Below are 25,467 nucleotides of genomic sequence, written 5' to 3'. Positions count from 1 at the left end.
CGTTCTTGTGAGGTCTGGTCTTTTTTAAAAAAAATTTTATTAAAAGCCTTCCAACGGATACTCATTATGTCGCCTTAGCTGCAGGGACACACCTAGTGAAATCTGTAATAAGTCGCAGCTGAGTAGAAACACTTACGCTAAATTTCTCAAAATTGTAGTAAGATAAATATACAATGTGATAATTTTCTATTCGACTAGCCTTCATTTCCTTACTGCATCATTGCCTAGGAAGCGCACAATATTTGCTAACCAGCCCAGAAATAAAATGATTTGTTAAATACTTTACAAATTAAATAAACAGGTGAACATGGCTCTGAAGAAAAAAAGGAAAAGGATGCAGGAGGAGGGAGCAGAAACCAGCACAGATCCAATTAGAGGAGCACTATTGCAACTTATTGTGTAACTTCCACCACTCGTATGATCAGGTTTGATTTCACATAAATTATTCATAAATTATTTATTGTTGCATTGCAGCAAACAGAATAAATGGCAAATATGCTACAATAGTTGCATTATCTCTGATAATAAAACCAGTAGGGCTGGTCCGAATAGCAGTTTGTGGGCTCCGGATATTTGGGCGAACTGAAGCGTGACGTCAGATGTCAGGTCTGCGTGACATAGCCAGCCAACTGGCCAATCAAAACTAACGCTTACGAGGTTATTGCAAGTTTTAGGATCTCAAAATTAATATTCGGATACCAACACAACCACTGAATATTTGGATATTCGGGTCCAGCCCTAAAAACCAGGCTGTTCAGTCATATTAGTTGTGAGCTAATCATTCCATAGTGAGAAAAAGTTGAAAAAATAGTTTAAATTTTCCTTTTTTTTGTGTATTTTTCTCTTCATAATTATTCTTTGAACGACAAATGTGTTGTGCCAGTTGGAAATTCATCAAATTGTAGCCTGTAAATTCCCTGACTAAGTACATCAAATGAAAAACCCTCAGAGTAGTACTTCAGTACAGTGATTTAGTGTATATTTAGCTGTTCTCCACTGTGCAGCTGATTAGAGTGAGGACACCAAGTCAATGACTACTTGAGACAAATCCTCCTCCCACCAGCATTTCCCACTAAAACTGTAGCCTCACCTCAATTTAAAATCTCCAAACATAAGACACAAAGGCCGCGTTGCTGCTCTTTATCAAGTGAGGAAAACAGATGTGTGTCTGTTGTCACCCTGCAGAGAACACATGACATCCATTTCTGATGATGGCGTTTCATGGAAATTGCATACAGCAGATGCTAAATATATTGCGTCTCAATGCAAACATTTTATTATTATGGACAAACCCCAACCATATGGCAACAGAAAGGATGAAAATAAATCTGAAAACACTTTGCAAAGATGCCCCGATGTGACCAGAAGTAACATCTCATTTAGTTGTGGTCCATTTTTCACACACACCAACATGCACAGCCTCTGTTTGTTAATGTCAAATAATGCCAACTTGTACATCAAGGGTGATTTTTATTGAAGAGGCTTCTGCCAAGCAGTTATTTTAGGTTGTTCATATTGCATTTGTGTCAGCTTTAATCTGCACAATAACCATTTGTGTGGCGCTTTAAGAGCCAGAATAACTGTTATACAACACAATCACATTCGCTGTGGTGAACATAATTCTACCATTTATGTCTTTTCTTTCCCTGCCAGTTGTTCGGGGCTTTGCTGCGAGGCTGCTGCGCTGACCTCTCCTACCTGAACCTCTCCAAGAACTCCTTCTCTCACAGGTGGGCGTTACATGTAAAGATCCCTTGTTAAGGCTTTTCATTTTTTCTTTGAAACAAAAGCACACAAACACATTTATGACTCAGCCGAACGGCTCTGGAGGAATTCCAGCGGAGGAAAGCACGCATCATGATTTATTCTCCGCTGTAGATTAGTGTTTAGCCTTGGACCTCGCTGATCAAATTAGCAGAACACGCTCGCCGCTTGCGTGTGCGTTTCCTGCTGTCGTTAATGTACACGTGTCTCTGTTCGTTAGCAAGTTATCTGTCTGTCAGGCGCTTGCATGCATGCCCACCAGTCGTCTTCTTTTTTGCATGTGGTGCATACAGTGTGTATGTGTGTGGCTGAATGTGTTTGTTTACCTTGCTAGCGGGCAGCAACGGTTCCGGCTCTCATCAAGTCGTGTCCCACAGGGGCCCAGGAGCTTCCCTGCTCAGCATATTACATTACAGAATTACAGAAGTTGCTGAAAAATGAGACTAATTTTAGATGGGAATTATTGTTCCAATCCCCTGACTCCCATGCCTGCATTTTTTCTTTTTATGACCCGCTTTCTGTTTGTTTGTAGCTACTGTATGTCTCTATCCATCTTTTACTCTTTTGCATCTGTCTGGCAGCACCTCTCGCTCTCCCCCTTCCTTTTTTTACCGGTGACATCCCTGCTCCATCCATCTCCTCTGTCTGGGTTTTTATCTTTCCCTTTTCTCCTCTTTCTTCCCTCTGTCCTTTCTTTCTCCCATTCCTCTCTCTCCTTATCACCCCTCCTTCCTCTCCACATCATCCTCCACCTTTCATCATCTTTACCACCACTCTTTCTCCCTCCTCCTCCTCACTCCCTGGCTGTCTCCTCACAGTTCATCCCACCTCCTGCCGGTCCCCTGGTATTAAATGCATGCTGGCTCAGTGCTGCCGGTCAGACGGCCGCGGCGTTGTGGTGACAACACGGAGCCACAAAGCTGAACCAAGCTGATAAGAACCACCCGGCTGCTGCTGCTGCTGCTGCTGCTGCTGCTGCTGCTGCTGCTGCTGCTGCTGCTGCTGCTGCTGCTGCTGCTGCTGCTGCTGCTGCTGCTGCTGCTGCTGCTGCTGCTGCTGCTGCTGCTGCTGCTGCTGCTGCTGCTGCTGCTGCTGCTGCTGCTGCTGCTGCTGCTGCTGCTGCTGCTGCTGCTGCTGCTGCTGCTGCTGCTGCTGCTGCTGCTGCTGCTGCTGCTGCTGCTGCTGCTGCTGCTGCTGCTGCTGCTGCTGCTGCTGCTGCTGCTGCTGCTGCTGCTGCTGCTGCTGCTGCTGCTGCTGCTGCTGCTGCTGCTGCTGCTGCTGCTGCTGCTGCTGCTGCTGCTGCTGCTGCTGCTGCTGCTGCTGCTGCTGCTGCTGCTGCTGCTGCTGCTGCTGCTGCTGCTGCTGCTGCTGCTGCTGCTGCTGCTGCTGCTGCTGCTGCTGCTGCTGCTGCTGCTGCTGCTGCTGCTGCTGCTGCTCATGAATATGGAAGGGACTGCCTGCGACCCCTCCCTCTCACACACACACGTATATATACGTGGGCACTTTGGGGGAAACAATGAGCGACCCATGTAGACGCTGCTGTATGCACGTGTGGTTACAAGTTGCTGATGCAGCTCTCTGGAGACTGTTTTGTGAGAGAGACAGTGACACCACATCTGCTTATGCGACAGAAGCCATTCTGTATCTGCGGAGTCCTGACAGGCTGTATGGTAATCATTACAAATGGTTCAAAGAAGAGCCGCTGTTCCTCACACTGGGAGGTTATCACAGCAGCAGGCAGCTTGTAATGCAGCGGCCTGGTTCCGCCTCACTACTATCTTAATGCAGCTTTCTTTCTTCCTTTGACCTTTTTTGTGATCCATTTTTACCCCTCATAATTTCGTTTTCTTCTACTCTTTTCCGTCCTTTATCTCCCATTTTCTCTTATTCATTTCGTCTCGCACGTCTGGTTTTATCTTGCAGCCGAGTTAACATAGTTTTATGTGTGTGGGGTAAATATTGGAGCGTTTGTAAAGGCGTGTGGATCTGTAGCCTACTCACTGAGAGCAACACAAACTGTAGTTCAACGAACACAAGCATGCTTTGTCCTACCATCTGTGTGTGCACACAAGCATATGCAGCGTTTGAAATGAACACTCGTCAGGCGATCATTGTGTTGTGTAATCTGGTGAACTTACAGGCCAACTTGGCAAAAGCTAAATCACATTCCAATTGTCCTGTTCTGAAAGTGCAGTGGTAAAAATCAGCGCAGAGCACCGGGTCATGTGAACAAGGACAATAAGGGCTCGTGCTCAGAGCGCAATATGCACAAAGGAATTTGGTGAAGTGGAGCAGAAATTGGAAGGGTGTAGTGATTAGTCATTATGTTCCCAGCCAGTCACATTACCGCTCTCATGTCTATGAAACAGCTGTGGCAAACACATGGGCATGCCATAAAATTGGCTCAGCAATCAGAGAGAAAGGAGCAGAGCAGCTTTTCCTCTCACGATGTCTTCGAGGTTCAGACAGATTTGTTGCTGAAGCCAGGTGATGTCTGTGTTAAAGGATAATCCCAGGTTTTGTTCACTTTCTGTGTTTGTCTTAATTGTTCTACTGTGATTTACACTCACCTGTTTTGTTGTAGAGACTAGAAGAAACCAGGACTTTGCATATTTCTTTATGCAGCCTCCTACAGCTTCTAAAACAAACACAATATTTTTCATGAACCGTTTCAAACCCTCGTTGCCGCCTACAACAGCCGTAATTGCTGACTGGAGATGAAACATGCAAGTAGATCAACTCTGTGTGGAAGTTAAAATGTGAGCCTGAAAGGGAGTTAGCAGTCTTTGAAGGACTTCAAGGTGCTCAGCTTTCAGTGAAACTGTGACACAGCTGAAGTGAATTGCAAACATTCCAGGAGACACGTAAAGGAAGATGAAACAGAACTGGAAGAGAAGCATTTGAAGCATGTATTGAAATCTTTTTGTGTGGCAAATGCTCTGTAAAGATTGCCTGCACAGTATGAAACGTTTGAGTTCATAATGAATAGTTTGTTTTTGTAGAAAACCTGTGGTTATCGGCACGTTAAAATAGAGTTTGCCCATATAGTATATTCAGAGAAACAGCTGTTTATCTGGTGCCGTCATCAGGTCAGAATTTTCATTTGTCCAAAATGCTGATTCATGTCCATTTACCTGCAAAACTAATTAAATTCCCATCAGTCTCAGCGGTACTTTGTGTTCGGTGCTAATTAGTCAAAGTTTGCATTCTAGTCTAGAGACTTTGTTATTCTCTATTACCACTTGATATATGGTTTCATTCTGAGAGAAAATAATTCACTCAGTCTTACTCGCTTTTTTTGGATTCTGTAGCAAAGGAAAGGTGTGGAATATTTACAAGTGTTTGATGTGTCAGCTGCAGTTTACATCATAAATAGCTGATTTCCATTTATGGAACTGAAATCTCATTAATAAAATTAGCTTCACGTGTGCTTAAAATGCCATGAAAACATGAAATGATAGTGCAGTGACATCATTATGAGAACACAAGAGGAACACATCATCTCTGTTTTTGCTCTTAAATGTGACTCATGCATCATAGTTTATCAGTTTTTCATTTCTACTAAGATCGTTTTTTTCCCACAGAATTGCAAATCTTATATCTGTTGAACTCCCAAGTAAATTTCCAGCCTCGTGTGTATTTTTATGTCTGTGTGTATTTAAAGTTCCACAAGACTGAGGAGGAAAAAAAACCTCATTCTTTATCAATGTGAGGGTGAGAGACACAGCTATAAAAAAGAAAAAAAAAGGCTTTTGTGCTGCAAAAGTAAACAACATATCAGCTGCCTGAAGAGAAGTAACAGGTAATCCTTTCCCGAAAAACAAACCTCATCTCTCTGCAAGATGAATTCATCCTTCCCCTCGCTCTCTCCTCCTCCTCCTCCTCCTCGCTGCTCATCATTTTTTCCTGCTTTCTTCCAGACTCCCTTCCTCATCCTGCTCTGTGTGAAATTATTTGTATAGTGGGTGCTGAAATAGCAGATTGGCTTCTTTTGACAAATGCTAAACACGGATCTGAACCTGTGTACTACATCCGTCCTGTGAATGCTGTCTGTTCTCTGACTCAGAGGGATGTTGTACATACATGCAGACTCTGTCCTTCCTCTGATGACGGGCTAATGCGCCGTATATGCCAAGCAGATGGCTGGAGAATTGTTCAGTGTTACCTTTTTAACTGTGGCATTAATTAATGCCAGCTTCACCTTTTCCCGGTGTCTGGTTGATATAATACTGACCCAAATGTCACAGCCAGCATCTGTCTGCTTCGCTCTGCCTCTCTCATGCTCTCCCTTCCTGTCAGTTCTTTGCTCGTCTGCTGCAAACTTTCTGTCACTCTTTATCAGCACATCATGTCCCTCTGTCATCCTCGCTCTTGTCTCCATCAGTCTCTTATCTGCTCCTGTCGTTCTCTCGCCACCTTTTACTTTCTTGTCTGACTGCCTGATTGTGATCCATCTTTCATGCACACCCTCTGTCCTCCCCTCCTCTGCTATTTTCAAATCGTTCTCGTCTCTTCTGTGCTGTCCTTTTCCAGGAAGGCGAGAGATTCTCTGCCAACTTTCCGCCAGTTCTTCAGCTCAGCATTCAGCCTGACCCATGTGAGCCTGGCCTCTATGAAGGTCCCGCCTGATTCGCTGAGGTGAGTCACTGTTGCGGGCGAGGATTTAAAGGGACCTTTGAAACACTGAAGATCTGCCAGCATGTCTGAGAGATGCAAATGGTTTGAACTGCAAAAAGGCTGAAAAATGAGCAACCATATGTCGCTACAATGCTCTGCATGTTTTATTATTTAAACTGTTATATGATCGCCACATCAGCTTGCATGTGTGCACCTCCACTTCCCATGATCCAGATATAAATACATCTTTTAAAAATACCAAACAAACAAATCAATCCGAGAAACGCATCAAAACAACCTTTCAAAAATTCTCTATGAAAATACTCGCAGGTGTGTTTTTCTCAAAGGGCAAATTTGACAGAGGAGGTGACCTGAGAAAAGTGGGAGATCTGTGTCTTCTTAAGTGACGGATAAGTCAATTTCAGCGACAGGCACTACTGTAGTGAAGGTGACAGAGCAGCGTCTGAAGCCAGGTGGCATGTTAAAGAGCTCAGTGAATATATAAAGCTGAAAGTATATAGCGGCGCAGACTAAATAGGGTTTATGTATGCTGTCATCAGGTATAGATTGCAATAAATTACAGTTTTACAGTTGACAATTAGGAATGCACTGATCTGATATGACAAATCAAAATCTGTGCCGTCATTATGGTTTGGTTTTATGACACAAAGGATCGACATTACATGCAGTTTATGCGTCATCTGCCTTTGTGTTGCATTTAAACAGATTTCCACATTATTTTTTTTTACAGATTATGTTTGTAAATTATGAGAAATTACACTAATCTGATGCCAGAATCGGTACTGGGAGATAAAAAGGTAGATCAGGACATCACTGCATCAAAATATACTTGAGGGACTTTTGAAGTCCATGAGATATATCTTGCATACATTTTTAATAAAAGTTAAAAAAAAAAGAAGTTTATGTTCATTCTGATCATGTCTGTACAAATTCCAGAATTAGTTATTATGGAAACAATCACTTATTAATAAAAATGACTGGATATCACTAAAATGTCAACTAAATAACCGTCCAAATTTAATAACAACCACCTTTGAATGGGCTAAACAATAATAAATTGAGTTTATTCCTAAATTGTTTTGATTGTGTTCTTTTTATTAAGTTGAGATAATCAGGACAGATATTTCTTTTTTGGAAATATATCAAATTTTATATGGAAAATAACAAATTGTATCTGTGTTAGAGAAATCGCTTTCAACTAAGTTCCCCATTACAAAAACACCTCTCAAGGAAGTGTGTTAATTCCAGATCACATGACCTGCTCCACATGATGTCATTTCCTCCTGAAGAAAAGACTGGCCAGACTGTTTGGTTACAGGCCGCCGTGTGGATTTTAGGTCTGAAAACAGCAAAAATGTCAACTATGTCACAAAATGTCCCACAATTATATATTGGCCCATACCTAGTATTGATAAGTAAATCTCCTGTTAGAATTGTGCGTATATGCTGCAGTGCCAGGTGTTCCTGATGTCGCTTTAATACGAATATTCTGCTGACTACGTTCGGCTTTGAGTGGTGTGTCACTGCTTGTGACAGCCAACTGGCAGCCAAATATCTTCTGATTCATTTGGAAAATCTCAAGACAGGATGCATACACTTAATTGGCAAAAAAAATACAGCAATAAAAGCCAAGATGCCAAGAAGATCTGCTAATGCACATGTCAAACAGTGCCTATGATGTTATGGTGTTACTGTGGGGGGAAAATACTAAATATTTACAGCTGAGTAGCAGGGACAAAAAGCATGTTAATGTATGTTATTTTGGTTTATACATAAGATAAAGTTAGATAAAGTCATTAACTTTAAATTAACTACTGGAATAGATAGATAGTACAAGCATCTAAAAAGCTTTACATTAAAATTACATCACAAAATATACAAAACAAGCATAATAAATAAAATGATGTCAGATTTTTCGGTGTCGGTGATAGTAGAAGGGCAAAAAGATACACCTTAAAGTGCCATTTAAAGGTTTCAACTGAGCCTGCCTCTCTGAAATCTCCAGGTTGTCTGTTTTCCCGCAGCTTAGGAGCAAAGCCGTAAAAAGCTGCATCTCCAAATTTCAATTTGGTGTGGTTTTGGGTAGCTGGGAAGCCAGCAGTAGAGGATCTAAGGGCTCATGATGGGACATAAGGCAGCAGGGAATTTCTATATTAGATTAAAGGATGTAGAATATCACTGCAAAGTCACCTAATCCTACTAGATACTATCAAAGTCCTGTCGAAATATTACAACAGGCTGCTTGGAATTATAAAATGAAGTGAATGCATCTCTTTAAAAAAAAGTCCTTAATGATTGTCGCACAATGTCTCCTGGTAATTCTTTAACGAATTTCATGCACAGGAGGAGTAATGAAATCCGTCAAATAATCCTATTAAGAGAAGAAATACTATAAATGAGTCAATATGGAGGTGTAGGAGACATGGATCCTTCTTTTTAAAACTGGAGCCAGAGTTTCACCCTCAGATTCCACCCCAGCAGCGGTGCCTTCATGCAAACACAACTTATTTTTGTGGAGAATGATGCCGAACTGACACTCCACTGATGTGAATTTATATTGTGTTTCCACCTGGTGGAGATTCGTGATAAAAGTAGCTCATAAGACAACTCATGCATGTTATTATTTTTAACTCCCGACCTCTCTGAGTGTGTTACCAGCAGTTTTGACTGATTCCGCCTCTCTGTGTCAACAAGCATTTGTGTTGCCGAACATTTTTCCAGTCAAACTTGAAGCCTCAGAGTGGCGAGGGATGAATTCCCACAGGGTCCACTCATGCTAAAAATGTACCCACTCTTGATGCAATAAGGTGCTTTGCTTTAAAGCACTGGGTAAATTGAGCACATGAAGGATCGCTGCTGAAGGCCTTTAAATGTTATATCCAAGAGGAGACTACTAAAATGTAAGAATCCCCATGCATTATTGCACAGCTCTCTGGCCTGCACTCTAACCCTAAAGCAGGGCTGAGTCCAATCATCTGCCCTCTTTTCTAGCAGAAGCATATAAAGATGTTATTTGTCTGATTTCATTGTGTTTTTAGCTTAAGTACTAAAATAGCTTGTACCATATGGAGTGTAGTTTGCATCCAAACCATCAGTGAGATTGAACCATCAGGGCGCGCGTTTGGTTTCAAACACTTTTCCTTGACAGCGGAGCCAGTCTACTATTATATTGGTAGACTGGCCTTCAATCACAGCACAGACTGAAGCCCCCATCGTTGGCCAGCTGCCACTGTGCTGACATGTCTTTGTGCAGGACTCTGTATCCTCACCAGTTTCAGGAGATCTGTGGTTAAACCAGCTCATGGAGCAGCCAAGCCAAAAAAAAAAACAAAAAACAAAAAAAAAAGCGAGTTTCCCTACGGGGATAAGTAAAGTACTGCAATATTACAGTTTCTCTGTTAGGTGTACAGCCTGCTGTTCCCTTCTCATAGCCAAAACACACAATCAATAACAGAGCAAACAAAGCATACTGCCAGCAGTCGAGATGATTTTGTGCTGCATGATGGAGCTCAGCCAAAACGGATGGAGCAGGCTCGCCGCTTAGCACCTCTCCTCATTACCTCCTCAAGTTGCATAACTCTAAAATGTGTATTCATTGCACAAGAACGACCTCCAGCAGAGCCTTGATGTGCAAATGCAGCGCTCTTTCTGCACCCAGCTGGGCCTGTGAGCGTGTATGCACGTGCACAAGGGGCCACTTCTCCTCAATGAATATTTTTATTTGTAGGTGGTTTCTGTTGGGGACTTAGAGAGCGATGAATGTTCTTTTTTAAGCTACTTTTCTCTAAATCCTTTAAAACTTTTAGGTGTGCACAGGAGAACATGGGGCAGGATGGGACGGTTGATCCGTTGAGGTTGTTAGAAGAGGAAAAGCAGCAATTGGATTTATGTGGGATTGATCTGTCTTTAATTTTCAGTCATTTCTCGCTTGTCTTTGTCTCCTAATTGACCTCTGTTTCTCCCCCATTCCTTCTTATCCACCTATCATTCTTCTCGTTCCTCTTTTCATATCTGCTTTCCCATTAATCTCTTCTTTTTTTTCCCCCTCTCTGGCTCTCTTCCCCATCCTTGTGTTTTCCTTCAGGGCTCTGTTCCTGGGTTTGTCCAATAACCCTCATATCACTGATTTACACCTGGACATCAGCAGCTGTGAGGTACGCTCTGTCAGTCTGTGCTCCGGGTATATTCACTCATCATCTTCATGGATTAACGCTCGTGGCCATCCCATCATGTTCCGCTGCTCTCTATCTTCCTCCCACAGTTGAGGTCAGCAGGTGCCGGCGTGATTCAGGAACTGTTTCCTCGAGTCTCATGCGTGGGGACTTTAGACATCTCTGATAATGGTAAGAGACACACTTCAGCACACAAACCTCAAGCGATGTGAGCTGTTGTGCTGTATGTGTGTTGGGTTTTTGTTAAGCCTTTTGATTGCACCCATGACGGTCTGGGATCTAACGAAAGACTAATGACTCACATTATCAGACTTGGTGTTGAAGAAATTTCACTCTTAGTCCTTTGAAGTTTGCTGTAGTGGGGTGTTTGTTTGTATTCCGGCCTACGGTGGGTTTACCAACACAGAGCATGAGTCTGTGAAGGTAAGCCGAACCAGAACGTTTGCAGAGTCCACATTTTATAGGAATGGTCAGAGAGTAGGGAGGGGACTGTGTGTGAATACAAAGGTGAGTAGTGGTTAGTTTGCGTATGGTTGCTAATCAGTAACAGAGGGTAAGACATCAAAAACAAAAGGTAGTTGAAACAAGAGGTCTGACAGGCAACAAAAGCTAAGACAGAACAGGTCTAGCAAACAGCTGCAAATCGCAAAGATGCGACAACAGAAGGTAAGAGGGGGTCTGACAGATGGCAACAAATAACAATAGATAAAAGAATTGTGGATAACCGTGGGAAATGGAATGAAGAAGTGACATGTGACACTAGGAAGTATCTCTAGCAAAAAGTGTGCTATTCATCACAGGACACAATGTTACTGGAGTTTGACTGATACTGGTGAAGAAAAGTTTAACAAAATCTCTTCCACTGCTGCACAGATTTAGATTTTTATTTATTTTTTTGTTATTTTTCTTGGAGTAGCCATCTTTACGGTATTTACAAAAGCAGTTGTTTGAATTTCACTTTAAGCAATGGCATATTGAGGCACCGTTTTAATGCCGAATCATTTCGTCTTTGGAAAGAACCTCAGCAGAATAATGTTGCAGCAAGGATTATGATGGATGAATCAGTTCAACATACACGGATGATAAGCCTTAGTTTAATCAACATCACCAAAAGCTGATCACTTAAGGAGGAGGTTGGGGTGGATGGAGGGATCTGTGATAACTGTTTTGACCTGTTTGAATCAGCAGAGTAGTAGCATTTAGAATAAATTAGCTGTTGATGGTGAAACCTGAATGAAGCAGCTCATGCCTGTCGCCTAACGCAACAGTGTGATTTCAGTCGATTATTTAACACATTGCTGCATTAAACAAAGGTGATACATTCTTTCATTTGACCACAAGGGTGTATTGCCAACTTAAAAAAGTAAACAAACACCCCGACATGCTGCACCAAATCATTAGGGGCCCCAAAAGTTTGTTTGATAATTGGTTTTGCTCATTTGAGTTCACAAAGATTTGTTTAGGAATTTGAGCCTCTAAAGTTCAATATAAATTAAGACATGTCTGATGTTATTAGCTTATCGCAGCCCTGCCTTGTGGGGGCGACCTGTGTCAAAACCTAGTTTAAATGCCTTTTTCTTTTTTTGTTAATGTTGCAGGCATTAAGCAGTCCGCTAAATTTAGTCTAATTAAATACTACAAGCCCATTTGTGCAGAGATAAACTGTATTTCCGTTGTGTCTCTGGGCATAAAATGCAGCTTCTAGATAGTACCACTATATGGACTAAACTTACTGTGAGTTTGACAGCATGAGAGAACACACACAAGGTTGTGTTTCCTTTTTGGCCTTGATCCTCTTGTTTCTTCTACTGTTAATCATCATATAATGATCATATTTCTTGTTGTAGAAATCTTAAAAATGTATATTATGTTGGTAGTAAAGTTCCCATTTTACAGCAATATAAAATTAGTTTTTGATTAGATTTTAGACAAAATTCTATAGGGGAAGTCTTCACTTTGAGTTACAGTTTACTGACTCTAATTCTGTACTGAACCAATGAAGTTAATTCTTTGATATTGCAGTTGCTAAAACCAAATGTATATCCTGTGCTGTTAGTACCATTTATCATGACAACCAACTTCCCCAGTTTAATACCTAAATAACCATGTATTAATTTAACGGGACTAGGAGTATTAGCGGAAACAATGATGTGTCTCCTCCAACACAAGCCTCTTGCGTAGCTTCTTTCTCTCTTCCTGTGCTGTCATGTCACAGGAAACAGTGACAAAAAAAACTCACTTCACATGAAAAGCATGTGAGCTTATTTAACCACGGATATTTTTGCACTCTGAGTGAGGCATTTTAGTCTTTGTTGCTGACATTTCTCGCCATGGTAACCACTTCCTCTTAGCAGCATCCTCCATCCTTGAGCTTTTGAAAGGATGAGTGGGTGTGTGAGTAGGGGGGTTAATTGGGAGTATTTTGGAATTTCAGTGGGCAGTGCGATTTTTTGTTCCAAAATGGACCATGAGAGGGAAAAAAAAGAGAAAAACTCAGCTTTGAAGGCCAGAAATGTTGGCACCTGGCAGAGTAAATGATGAGTCACTGGTGTAACGGCCCAGAAAAGGACAATTTTATGTAGAAAAAATGCAACTTTTTAAATTTTAATACATCAGTTAATATCCTTCATGTGTTAAGAGACTAAAACTCTTAAAGTTTATTCTCTTATTTGATCTGTGCTTACATAGCTTTAATTAAAGGCCCATTTGGAAGCGTTTATTCACAAAAGCTCCGGAGAGCAAAGCACTGCTGGTGTTGTACTCTTGTACTCTATTGATGTGTGTGTTGTGTTGTGTGCAGGTTTGGATGCTGACTTGCTGGCTGTCATCCCAGCGTTCTCCCGACACCCCTCCCTCAAACACCTAATGCTGGGGAAGAACTTCAACATCAAGGGCAGGTAGGGAACCACGCGGGGGAACCAGCGGTACAGATGGCTGTGAAGATGATGCAGATGATGAATGTTTCCCCTCTTGTTTCTGCCTCCTCAGGGTGCTGGATGAAATTCTGCAGAAACTGGTTCACTTGGTGCAAGAAGAAGAGTGTGTGAGTTTGATTATGTAACATATTGTACACACACACTAATTCTCTGTGGCGTTGTGCACAGATGCATGCCTACACACGCATCACAGATCTGCGGCCACGCACAGACACACACTTATCACTGTTTCTGAATTTTCGCATCCTCATTCATGTGCATTTACAGTAAGCTCGATCTCCCACCTGCCACAAGGTGCAAACATGCGCACGAGAGCGATGCCCGACGAATGATTCACTTGGTCTCAGTGTATTCGCGAGGCTTCCCCAGGCTCTCTCTGCTCTGCAAATCCAGCCTGACAAGTAGCCTGCTCAATTATTTACCACTGTTGATGGTGATAGCTCACAACGATGCTCTGGCGCTGAGCATGAGCGCGCTGACACAGGCGTGGACGGATGTAAATGTGCACGTTTAGAAAGAGTTGCTCCCAGTTTGTCAGAGGTCGCGCTGCTAGTCGACTCATTAAGTGATGACAACACAAATATCAAAATCATCGGTGAGTGTCCCCTGCGGATATTCGTCCGTGGTGTTAGCCCCGTGTTAACACTTGAGTATATGAGTCATAGACGACTGTTAGCATCAAATAGTGGAGCATGAGAACTCCAAGTAGCCTCAATGATATCACGAGCAGCAAAAATACATAAAAAATATCAGTAACTAGTAGGAAACTTCTGCAGATATGCTCATGTTGTCAAAACAGCTCTGCCCCATCGAGGCCTGGACACCTGTGATATCACCAAGACACAAGCAGCAGATCCTTTAAGTCCTGGAATATCGAGGATTTAGGAGGCTGAGTCAACACCTTGAACTCTTTGCTATGTTTGTCAAACACTTCCTGAGCAATATTTGCAGTATGGCTGACAGAGGTCACTGCCATCAGGTGATAACGCTGCCATAAAGGGGTGTATGCAGTAATGTTTGTGTAGATATCAGACTAACATCCACATGATTGCCAGGATTCATTGGCACCAAGCCATCCACATGACCTAACAAAAAAAGACCAGTTCCTTCTTCTATTTGTCCTCGGTCCAGTTCAGGCCCTCACATGCCCACTGTAGGCATCAGCAGATGTGGTCAGCGTAAATACTGTGACCGGTCTGCAGCTACAAAACCTGCAGTGAACAAACGGTGTTCTGACACCTTTGTTTCACAGGCAGCGTTAGAGATCTCAACTACTTTTGCTACATTTCTGTGTGGGATTATACTACACTGGCCAGTCTTGGTTCCTCAAATACATCAGCAAACCTTGACTACCCTGTTGCCAGTTTACTAGCTGTTTTTCTTTGGAGCACTTTTCCACCTAATAACTTCTGCAAACTGGTAATGCAACTAAAAACCTTTCAGTTTGAATTGTTCTGATCCAGTCGTCTAGTCATCACAATTTGGTCCCTCAGGTTTTCATGCTGCCCATTTTTTCTGCTTCCAGCACACCTGACTGTTCGCTTCCTACCTAATATATCCCGTCCCCTCACAGGTGCCATGGTTGCAAGATAATCGATATTATTTACCTCACACGTCAGAGGTTATAACTGATCCGTAAATCTGTTGAATACAAAGCTGCAGTTAGGAGACGACTTACTTTTACAAGACTTGTAAAGGCCAGTCACACATCCTGTTTGGTTTTCAAGGTCATTTAAGTGATTAAACTTGTGTATCATAGTAGTGGTTGAGGCTGTGCGAAATCAAATCAAAAGTCTAATATTGTATCCTTGAATATTTTGTATGTGAGTGTTGGGTGTATAATCCAGTCTGAAGGGTATGAAATAGTACCCCATGTTATCGACTGGACATGGACAGAATATACCTGAGATAAAAAAAAGAACTTTAGCCATGGACAAAGTCAGGGCAGAGAGTATATTTTGGCCTGTTACACATGTTCCTCAATGTTTTTGGTCTCTCAAATAAACAAACTGGCTGCAAACTTCAGGTTTATATTAAGAATACAGACCAGAATTTGACTGAGCGTGCTATAAAAAAGTGTTCAAGGACTTAACATAGTCACATGAGTACATAGCTAATGACCTTTTTCTACATGAATGCATTGGTGCTCATCTAAAATGCATTCAGAAATTGAAAACTGTGATTACATTCAACACTGACCACCAGAGCCTTTCATTAATTTCATTTTGTTGCAGATTTCCACCAAGTGACCAATTTGTAAAATAGCAAGGTGGTTTAAAGCAATGTTAAAAATGGAGCAAATTCACCATAACGTCAACATTCCTAATCAGCAAAAAAGAAAAATAATCAATGATTCAGCTGCAGAAGGTTTTAGATAAGTGTGTTTTCAAATTGGATTTTCATCCAGGTTCCTCCATTATTGATTTTTCTTGCATAAATGTCTTAACAGAATTTGTAATAATTAATAAGCACTGATAAATTCCCCAGATTTCTTTGAAATGTAATAACTAGAAGCAAAACCCCCCCAACCAACCATCTACCTGGTGGACATGGATGATGTTTGCTTTTATCACTTAATTACAGGTTTTGTTTTCCAAACACTAATTCCTTTAATGCAGATGCTGCTACTGACACGTCTTTCACCTTTTTAAAAGTTCAGATTTTCAGATCTTCTTCTTGTATCCCTCCAGGCCCTGCAGTCCCTCTCCCTGGCTGACTCCAGGCTTCGTCAGCGTGGCACAGTGCTGGTCAACGCCCTGGGCTCCAATGCTTGCCTGAGGAAGGTGGACCTGAGCGGCAACCTCCTGGAAGACTCCGGGGCTAAGATGCTCAGCAAAGCCCTGCAGATCAACACCACACTCAGGTGTGTGCATTGTTTAAAGAAAAATCAGGACTCTGATGAGAGCAAAAGAGGGAGGAACGCAAGGATTTCGTTTCAGATCAGAGCACTCGGATACGCACCTGACGAGATGAGCCGTAAGTCGGGAAAACTAGACGTTTTAGAGGACAGGTGAAAGAATAGGGTCAGAGAGAAAATTAATATGTTAGGTATGGTTTGAGGAGAGCATACACTGAGGTTGCTCAGAGGCAGAACAGAGACTTCAAGGCAGTGCTTCAGAGATACAGGGGAGGAAAGTGACTCATGTAGGAGATAAGAAGGTAAGACTTAGTCTTGAGCAGTCGAAGGGATAGCGAGGAGAATCAGTGCAAGGCAGGAAACGGCCTTCAGGCACACGATGTATGGTAACACCCTTACTGAAGGGCAAAGAAGAGTAACAGTGTGTAGGTGGGTTACGGGTGGAGGTATGGAAGGAGCCGATGGAATCTCAGGACAGACTGGGGGGTGGGATGGGAGAAGTAGGATGGAGAACAGGTTGGACTAGAAAGGGAGAAAGTTATGAAGGGAAGAGGGAGACCACCTAAGGAGCGAGATTTAGGTTTTGCTGATTGAATTTCTAGGGCAAAGCTCGTCTGGGTAGCGGGGGGAGGCAGGAGAGCTGGAGGAGGATGGATGAAAGGAACGATGGGTTGAAAATGACTGATACATAAAAAACAGGAGTTAGGCAGCGTTGAGTGTAGGTGGAGATTCTGCACTGTGAAATAACAGAAGCTCATTAGTTGCATGGCGGTTCCTCATGCATTCCAAATGCTGCACTACAGACTCGGTCTATGCACAAAGGAAGAAAAAAAAATCCTGACAAACGTCTTAATTCTGCTTGTGCAGCTGCATGGTCAGTAAAGTTGTGTGGCTGCGATACTGTGTCCAGTCTCGGCCTGTATATATGTGTGTGTGTGTGTGTGTGTGTGCAATTATATGTGTGTTAGGAGCTTTCGAAAGCAAAATATCCTCTTCTTCTGAGTGCCTGTCTTCCTCTATTTCCTGCCGGTTTGATCCCCCCCTCAGGAGCGTGACGTGGGATCGCAACAACACCACAGCGACAGGCTTCCAAGACGTGGCGAGAGCGCTGGAGCAGTAAGACGAACACAGCACACACCAACATCTTTTTGAAGAGAGAGGATGCACACATAAAGCGGATCACTCACACACCCATATGAAAGGCAGATACCCATCGCTGTACAATGTTTACTATTACACAGTGTTTCATCAGTCTGCTGACGTGTGTGCCAGTCAAATACGTGTGGGTGTGAAGTTTTCTACTCGTGTGTCTGTGTCTACAAGGGTGTGTGGGTGTATTTGCGTATTAAGAAATTGGAGACAACTGTTATAAGAGCCCAGGGCATTTCCTGTTTGTTCTTGTTAACATCACAATTCCTGCGGTTTATGTTGCGAGGGTAATGTTGTTTTTTTCTTTCCTCGCTCTTTGTCTTCCTTCTTTTTCCAACAAATAGCAACTTCACTCTGCAATACATGCCCATCCCACTCAGCGATGTCACGCAGGCGTATCGCAGCGCCCCGGAGAAGACTGACCAAGCCCTGACCAAGGTGAGGAAGGCTTTTAGATGCTAAATTGTCTGCATCGTGTTATAAAGGTGCAGGTGGTTCATCACAGCATTATCTGTGAGAAATCACTTTCAACTAAGTTCCCCATTACAAAAACAGCTCTCAAGGAAGTGTGTTAATTCCAGATCACATGACCTGCTCCACATGATGTCATTTCCTCCTGAAGAAAAGACTGACAAGACTCCAAGGCTTTCTGAGTTATTTAATGTAAAGTAGTGTGTGAGTCAAGTGTGGATTTATGGCATGTCAGCAGGTTTACTACAGTATCTTCATAAATAACTTTCAATTTTCCTCAACTGTATATATAATATTTAGAAGAATCTTTGTCTAAAAATTCCATGTGGTGTTTGGTTTTAGGCCGCCATGTTGATTTTCGGCCTGAAAAAGCAAGAAAAAGTCAACTATGATACCTGTCAGCTATGCTACATGAAGTCCCGCAATTATATATTGACTCATCTGTAAAAATCTTGAAACCACAAAGGTTTTTGGTTAAAACAAAGTCAGCTTTACACGGGAAACATGGCTCATTTGTACAACATGATCGACTCTGTTGTTGGTACAAGATTGAGACTTCATTTATTTCGATTTTGTGTTTTTTGATTGCTGCACAAAAGTTATCTTGCACATTTTATCCCACTAGACACATACAGTCACCCCGCTCTTAGTGACAATGGCAGAGAGAAGCAAACATTCACAAGAGTGGTTACACTTCATCAGAGCCAATGCTGGCGACACTCGTTGCCACAAGCGTAACAAGTCCTTTGGCTGCGACAGCAAAGCACAATTAGTCTGTCCAAACATCCTGTGAGAGTTCACCTCATACATGTCTCAGAGTTGGTTCTAGAAAAAAAATCATGCTGAACACAAACAATATTTGGACTTTAGATTGTGACACCTAGAGTTCATGTAAATGTGATTTGGTTGCAGAGCTCCCGAAGAGCTGAAATGTGTTTTTCTGCTCTGAAAGTTGCATGTGGCTATCTCCTGTGCTCCAAAATGCTGGAAAAAGCAACACGAATTAAAAAGTGTGGAATTTTGACCCATTTTGACCTATGAACTTCACGGACCTGTGACTCTGAAAATGTTTATAGTATGAAGCTAAAGTTGCCCATGGCTTCATTGAATATGCAAAAGTTATTGTACAACTAGTCAACTTCACCACTGACTTCTACTCAAAGTCAGTTATCACAATCTGTGATTCAATGTTGACATGTATTGATTATAACTTAGGGTATCCCTAATGTAGTATTTGCTAAATGCACTTCTAATTAACATTCTGTCTAATTATTGTCAAACCAAATGGTAAATATTTATATCAACAATTCAACTCTTACTGATGGCAAAGTTTATTGTAAATATTTACAGTTATTCTTACATATATAAATGGAGTTCCAGATGTCTCAAACTTAATTTTTGAATTAAATTATTGCTGTTTGCTTTGAATTCTAACCAGTGCAAATGTCATTTCAGCAACTAGTGAAAATTGTTTTTGTACTACTAACAGCTATATTAAACATTTGTACAATTCCTTTCACAATCAGTCACAGTCACAATTGAATTGTTGATAGTGAAGAAGTACATTTCCACAAGTTAAAATGTCATTGTAGACGTTGTCAATGACACAATCTAAAAGGGATATGCTGGTTCGAGTGACATTTTGCGAAATGGTTTGTTGATGTGTCAGCCATATTTGAAATGCAGTTGCTGACATTTGAGATGAGAAATTAGATTTCCACGGGTCATGAAGTGACAAAAGAATTACTGATATCTATTATCACATTAGAGATATCAGTAAATCGGTTTGACTCATCGAAATGTAATCTCTGCATTTGTGATACATCCGAACTGCTGTCCATAAATCGTAAATTGTCAGAATGTTATTTGCATTAGTGAAAACTGATTGCTCCTCCTGACTGGTGTTAAAAGGGTTTGTTTCAGTGACAGCAGCATTGCAGCCAGTGCTCCTCTCTGTCAGTCTGCTGTGTCACTGTTGGAGCGTCAAGATTTCCCACTTTGTTCCTCGTGTCTCTTTAAACTCTTTGGATGATTTTTCTTATTTTTTTTGAAGCAGTTTATGTGTGATTTAAGTGTCAACTCTCCACCGCTTTTGTATCTCTCGTGGTGCTCTCTCTTACTTTTAAGACTCAAGTCAGAAAGTGGCAGATCTCTTTTGTGGCGAACAAACTTCTTGATCTACGTTGTTGCCTTCGCGATTATGATGCGGTTACTTCAAGTCTTAAAAACGGCTTCAGATTGAATTATATTTCTTTTCTTCTCTACAGAACATTGACATGATCTGAATATTTAATGTCAACCAATGTCAGATTTTAAGGGCAAACTCTGCACATTTCTTATTTTTTGAAAAGGCTCCCATTGTCAGTTCATGTGCCGTTCATCTGTCAATCCAGCATGTCAACGCTCGCTCACCCAGATTCTCATTTTGATTGTAGACTCTGTGTCTTGTATTTGTAATTGAAGATGTCAATCAGAGTTTTTTAATTTCATACCAGATGTGCACAAAGCAGTAACTTTTACTCTTTGTTTGACGTGACAGTGAATCTGACTGACAACAAGATGGAGAAACAATAGAATGATGGACGGTGTTTGATGAAATCCATAGACAAATTTCCATAAGGGAAAGTGTAACTGCCAGCGTTGTTGGACAACAGAGATGGCTGTGGTTCAATATTATGATCTGTGATTGTAGATACTGTTAACTAAATGGCCTTTTGCCACTTGGCTTGTAAGCTGCAGTTAACTGAGCAGTCTGCTTCCATTACATTTCAAACTGACAGCTCAGTTGTCAGTCAGTCACGCACATCTCTTCTCCTCACCGGGAGCTTGATGACTAAAGGTGATGCATCACTACAGATCCAGCATATCAGCAGTGTGTGTGTGTGTGTGTGTGTGTGTGTGTGTGTGTGTGTGTGCGCATGTGTTTACTGTAGCGACATTTTCTGACTTTCTAACACCTGCTCTGTTGTTGCTGAAGCACTAGCCTGAGGATTTTCTTATCAAACCGGCTTGTCTTCCAGGGGTGTACATGCAGCGTAAACCCTTTTAATTAGTCTGGGGGTTTTGTTTACCTGCACATTGTCTGCCAAGCTCCTTATAAATAACACTTGATTCCCATCTTTCTTTATATAAGATGATGATGCAGGGAACATTTCCACCTGCTGAGTCAAGAAAATAAATCAAAGACATCCCGTTTATTTCTGGGGGATCAAAATCCTCTCTCCAGTCTCCTTATTACCATGCAAATGGACTTGTCTCCCGTCTCGCGCATGCTGCACTTTGTAAACACCTGTCATCTCCACTCGTCTTCCTCCTTGTTTGTTTTCTCTGTGTGTGTGTGTGTATGTGTGTGTGTGTGTGTGTGTGTGTGTGTGTGTGTGACAGATCCAGCGTGCCCTGCTTAGGAACAACCAGACTCAGCGTTTCTCACAGAAACAGGCTCTCCGGCTGCACCAAGGCCTCGTCACCAGCACTGCCGAACAGGTGTGTGCCCCTGTATGTTCTCATAGTGATGGTTTTTTATTTTGATGGTAGACTGAAAGCTCTAATTGTGTGCATCTGTTTTTTTTGTTTTTGGTTTGCTGTTGTGAAGGTGATGGAGCGTCTGTGTGTGCGGGTGCAGCAGCAGGTTTGTGTTCTGAAAGGCTGCGAGGAAGGAGAGGAGGTTCAGACGGCCAGACAAATCCTCAAAGAAGCCCGAAACTCCAGAGCTGTGAGTGTGGAACTTTTCATTGTTCCTGGTATAATCCCACAGATTGTGTGGTACAGACTAGAAATGTCCCAATAGTGTTATTTCATCTCTAATCATCACATTGTTGAGACAATTTTTGTTCTGCCATCTCTGATTTGCTTTCATTTTTTTATAGCATCAAATGTGGATATTAGAAAGATATTCTAGCTTGATATATCGAGTACTTTCAGAGGTAAAATGTTTCTAAAATTTCTCATCGACCCACTTTCAACACATTGTTTCGCACATTGAAAATTGAAGCTATGTTTAGCAGAAATATGGCAGAAACTATTAACAATAAAAGCCTGGACTTCACTATTTCTTGTCATGCCATCCATTAAGAATCTTCAGTACTGGACAAATAGATTAAATAATCTAGAATTCTAGAATTAAAGTTGTCAGGATGGTTTTCAGATTCAGAAAAATTCTGATTCAGAAAACTTTATTTGTCCCCAGGGGGCAATAACAAAGGCAGGTAACATACTGGTGCAAATACGGATTAACTTTTCATGGTACAATTTGTCAACCTGTTCAATTAGTTGTGGAAGTTGAAGGAAAATAATGTGTTGTTGTTTCTGATATTTCATTTTTGTGGCTAAGTATTCTTCAGTATTCTAAATTCAAACAATGATTTATTTATTTAGGAAAAGCTTTCAAGATATCAAGCTAAAATTTCCCATATACCTTTTTAAAAATCTGTTGTGTATAATAGCTGATAATAACTTACAATCCCTTAAATACCATAAGAATTAGGTGCCATCACTTTGGTCCTGAAGTACCGGTTCTCATGACATCCCTACTGCAGACAGAAATCCTGTTTTTCAGTACAGTAGAGAGTAATATGTATCCTGTCATCTGTTGTGTCTTTACACACAACAATGATGAAAAGTAATGTGACACATTTACTTAAACACTCTGCTGAAATACAATTTTGCAGCTTTACAGTTTTGCATACTTTATACCTCTGCTCCATTACAGCTTAGTGAGACATATTATACTTTGTACTCAGCTCCGTTTGTTTGACTGCTACAGTGACCGGCTCCTTTGCTGATTATGATTTTACGGTCTCTAATAAGGCACTTTCTTTCCCTTGGAGAAACTTTTCCCCGCATCACTGCATCACAGAGCAGTGATCAAAAGACATAACTAGCAGCTTCCCTATTTTATTTGCGCGTTGAAAGACCCAAAGCTCATGCTTTGAACAGTAAAAACCAATAAAAGCTGCTAGAGCTGATCTGGCTGATAAAACCAGTAAAACTGCAATATTGCAAATAGATATTGCACAACAATACACAGAGCAGTAAAACAACTACTATAAAGTGACTGTATAAAGCCTAATTAATACTGCAGTAGCTGCTGCCATTTAAAACCTGAAGTTTTTATAAAGGTTCATTCTATAACTGTAACGCATCAGCAAGAGGGTGAAGACTCACACACAGAATGAAGAATGTGAGATGGATTTTTATGGGGTTATGACGAATGAATTTATTAATGGTTAGTTAGTCAATTACTAAAAATGTTTACAGACTGAACTAGAAGCAGTGAATTTGAACATTTTGAAGCTTGCCAGGTTGTGAAAAATCTCTGGCTGTTGAGTCATCAATAGTCTTGAGTATTTTAATTTGTAAACGTTGATGACGTACTGATGAAAGAGTACTAGAAGTCTGTGCTTAAGTAGAGGTGGATTTACATTACTGAAATATTGCTCAAATATAACTGCTGGTGTCAAAAAAGATTTGGTATAATATGATATTAGATAGAAAAATATTTGTAAATATGTATTTATATATATGATGTTTGATATAAAGTTTTAATCAAAAAAATTACTTGGAGTATTAGTCGCTTTTGAACCACTGATTTGGCAAGCATTCAGTTGAACTTAAGGCATTTCAATGAAGTGGATCCAATTTAGAAAATATCTGCTCTGAATAAAGGACACTTTTCAGTGGTAAAAGGTATGAATGGATTAATCAGACTAACTGAATGGTTCCCAAACAAATTTACTGATAAAGCAGGAATTTGGAGTTTTTGATCCTGCAGAGAACAGTTTAATCTTCTCTCCATCCAAACAACCAACCAGACAAGCACAGGCTGAAATCTCTCAGACATACCAGCACTTTCTAAACCTTTTGTTGAGCTAATTTTCTAAGCTTCATTTGGGTGGTCAGTGGTCACCTCTCCAAACCAGCTGCAGCGTTTAGTTTTTTGTTGTTTTGTTTGCTCTTTCATTTGCTGGTCGTGGTTTTCATCGGCCTCTTTGTGACTGCATAGTCTAATGGATTAGAAAATGCAGATGAATGTTTTGGATAATAATTAGCTTTGCAGGCTGAGTCAGTAGTTGATAATGATTGTAATAGTAGCAAAGCAGATGACATAGAGGGATGCATGCTTGAAGGAGCATGTGGAGCGGTACTACTTAGCTTAGCATCTGAGGGAAGGTGTGAACAGATCATATAAACTGTTAAGATAGTGACTAATGAATGGATTCATACTTTGCCTATTAAACATTACAACAATGATCAAAAATTAAGCAAGCAAATCTGCCTATTTAGCATTTATAAGCAGTATATAATCATTTAAAAATGGTTTATGATATGCAGTTGTTAGCAAATGTAAGGACATTTTTAGTGTTTCTTCATGTACATTATTTATCAACAATGAAGTGTAACTTCTGATATTCATACTTTATGATATTTATTAAAGGTTTATGTACTTTTTACAAATGCAAAGGGAGGAATTAAAGTGAAGTGTTGTGTGATAGCAAAATGAAGAAATTTGGGTCTGTAAGTTACTGACATTTCTAAAACCTGGCAGCAAGATAATGCACTAAATTACTACCTATTAGACAAAAGATTCCCAAATGTCTCAAACCTTTGTGGTTCGTTTCAGTCATATTAATAAGCGTCATGTCTTCACTTTCTGATGAGGTACCAGTAGGGTCAATATATAATTGAGGGACTTTTGATGTCCATGGGATTTATCTTGCACATATTTGTATTAAAAGTTTAAAAAAAAAAAAAAACTGATATTGTTGATGTTCATTATGATCATGTCTTTACAATTTCCAGTATTATTTATTCTTGAAACAATCACTTATTCATATGAAATGACTGGATATCATTAAAATGTCAACTATAAATAAGTGTCGGAATTTAATAACAACCACCTTCTAATTAGGTAAATGATAATAAAATGAGCTTATTCAAAAAGTGTTTTGATTGTGTTCTTTTTATTAAGTTGACATAATCATAACAGATTTTTTTGGCAATATATCAGATTTTATATGGAAAATAACAAGAGAAAATCACTTTAAACTAAGTTCCCCATTACAAACACACCTCTCAAGGAAGTGTGTTAATTCCAGATCACATGACCTGCTCCACATGATGTCATTTCCTCCTGAAGAAAAGACTGGCAAGACTCCAATGCTTTCTGAGTTATTTAATATAAAGTAGTGTGTGAGTCAAGTGTGGATTTATGGCATGTCAACAGGTTTACTGCAATATCTTTATAAATAACTTTCAATTTTACTCAGTTTTATATATAATAATTAGAAGAATCTTTGTGTAAAAATGCCATGTGGTGTTTAGTTATAGGTGGCCAGGTTGATTTTAGGCCTGAAAACAGCAAAAATGTCAACTTTGTTACAAAAAGTCCCGCAATCATATATTGATCCAGTAAAAGTTAGTAAAGCTGCACAGTCGATCCACAATATCTTCTTTTACATGCCTTATAAATGGAAAAATATAA

The 25,467-nt window shown here is 40.7% G+C and overlaps 1 protein-coding gene across 5 annotated transcripts in view; it reads left to right on the top strand.

Moving 5' to 3' along the window:
* carmil3 (capping protein regulator and myosin 1 linker 3) overlaps positions 1 to 25,467 on the top strand; it is a 107,730-nt gene that overhangs the window by 56,423 nt on the left and 25,840 nt on the right. For all 5 annotated transcript variants that reach the window (XM_035941025.2, XM_035941019.2, XM_035941016.2 and 2 more), the window contains exons 15-25: positions 1,654 to 1,730; positions 6,298 to 6,402; positions 10,487 to 10,556; positions 10,664 to 10,745; positions 13,375 to 13,471; positions 13,563 to 13,617; positions 16,201 to 16,373; positions 17,415 to 17,483; positions 17,861 to 17,954; positions 21,372 to 21,470; positions 21,580 to 21,699. In XM_035941025.2, the coding sequence (XP_035796918.2) occupies positions 1,654 to 1,730; positions 6,298 to 6,402; positions 10,487 to 10,556; positions 10,664 to 10,745; positions 13,375 to 13,471; positions 13,563 to 13,617; positions 16,201 to 16,373; positions 17,415 to 17,483; positions 17,861 to 17,954; positions 21,372 to 21,470; positions 21,580 to 21,699 (1,041 nt within the window). The remainder of the gene's footprint in view (positions 1 to 1,653; positions 1,731 to 6,297; positions 6,403 to 10,486; positions 10,557 to 10,663; positions 10,746 to 13,374; positions 13,472 to 13,562; positions 13,618 to 16,200; positions 16,374 to 17,414; positions 17,484 to 17,860; positions 17,955 to 21,371; positions 21,471 to 21,579; positions 21,700 to 25,467) is intronic.

The sequence above is a fragment of the Amphiprion ocellaris genome, chromosome 10 (genome assembly GCF_022539595.1).
Source record: "Amphiprion ocellaris isolate individual 3 ecotype Okinawa chromosome 10, ASM2253959v1, whole genome shotgun sequence".
In the NCBI taxonomy this organism is placed as follows: Eukaryota; Metazoa; Chordata; class Actinopteri; family Pomacentridae; genus Amphiprion; species Amphiprion ocellaris.
This window is presented reverse-complemented; position numbering and strand designations above follow the sequence as displayed.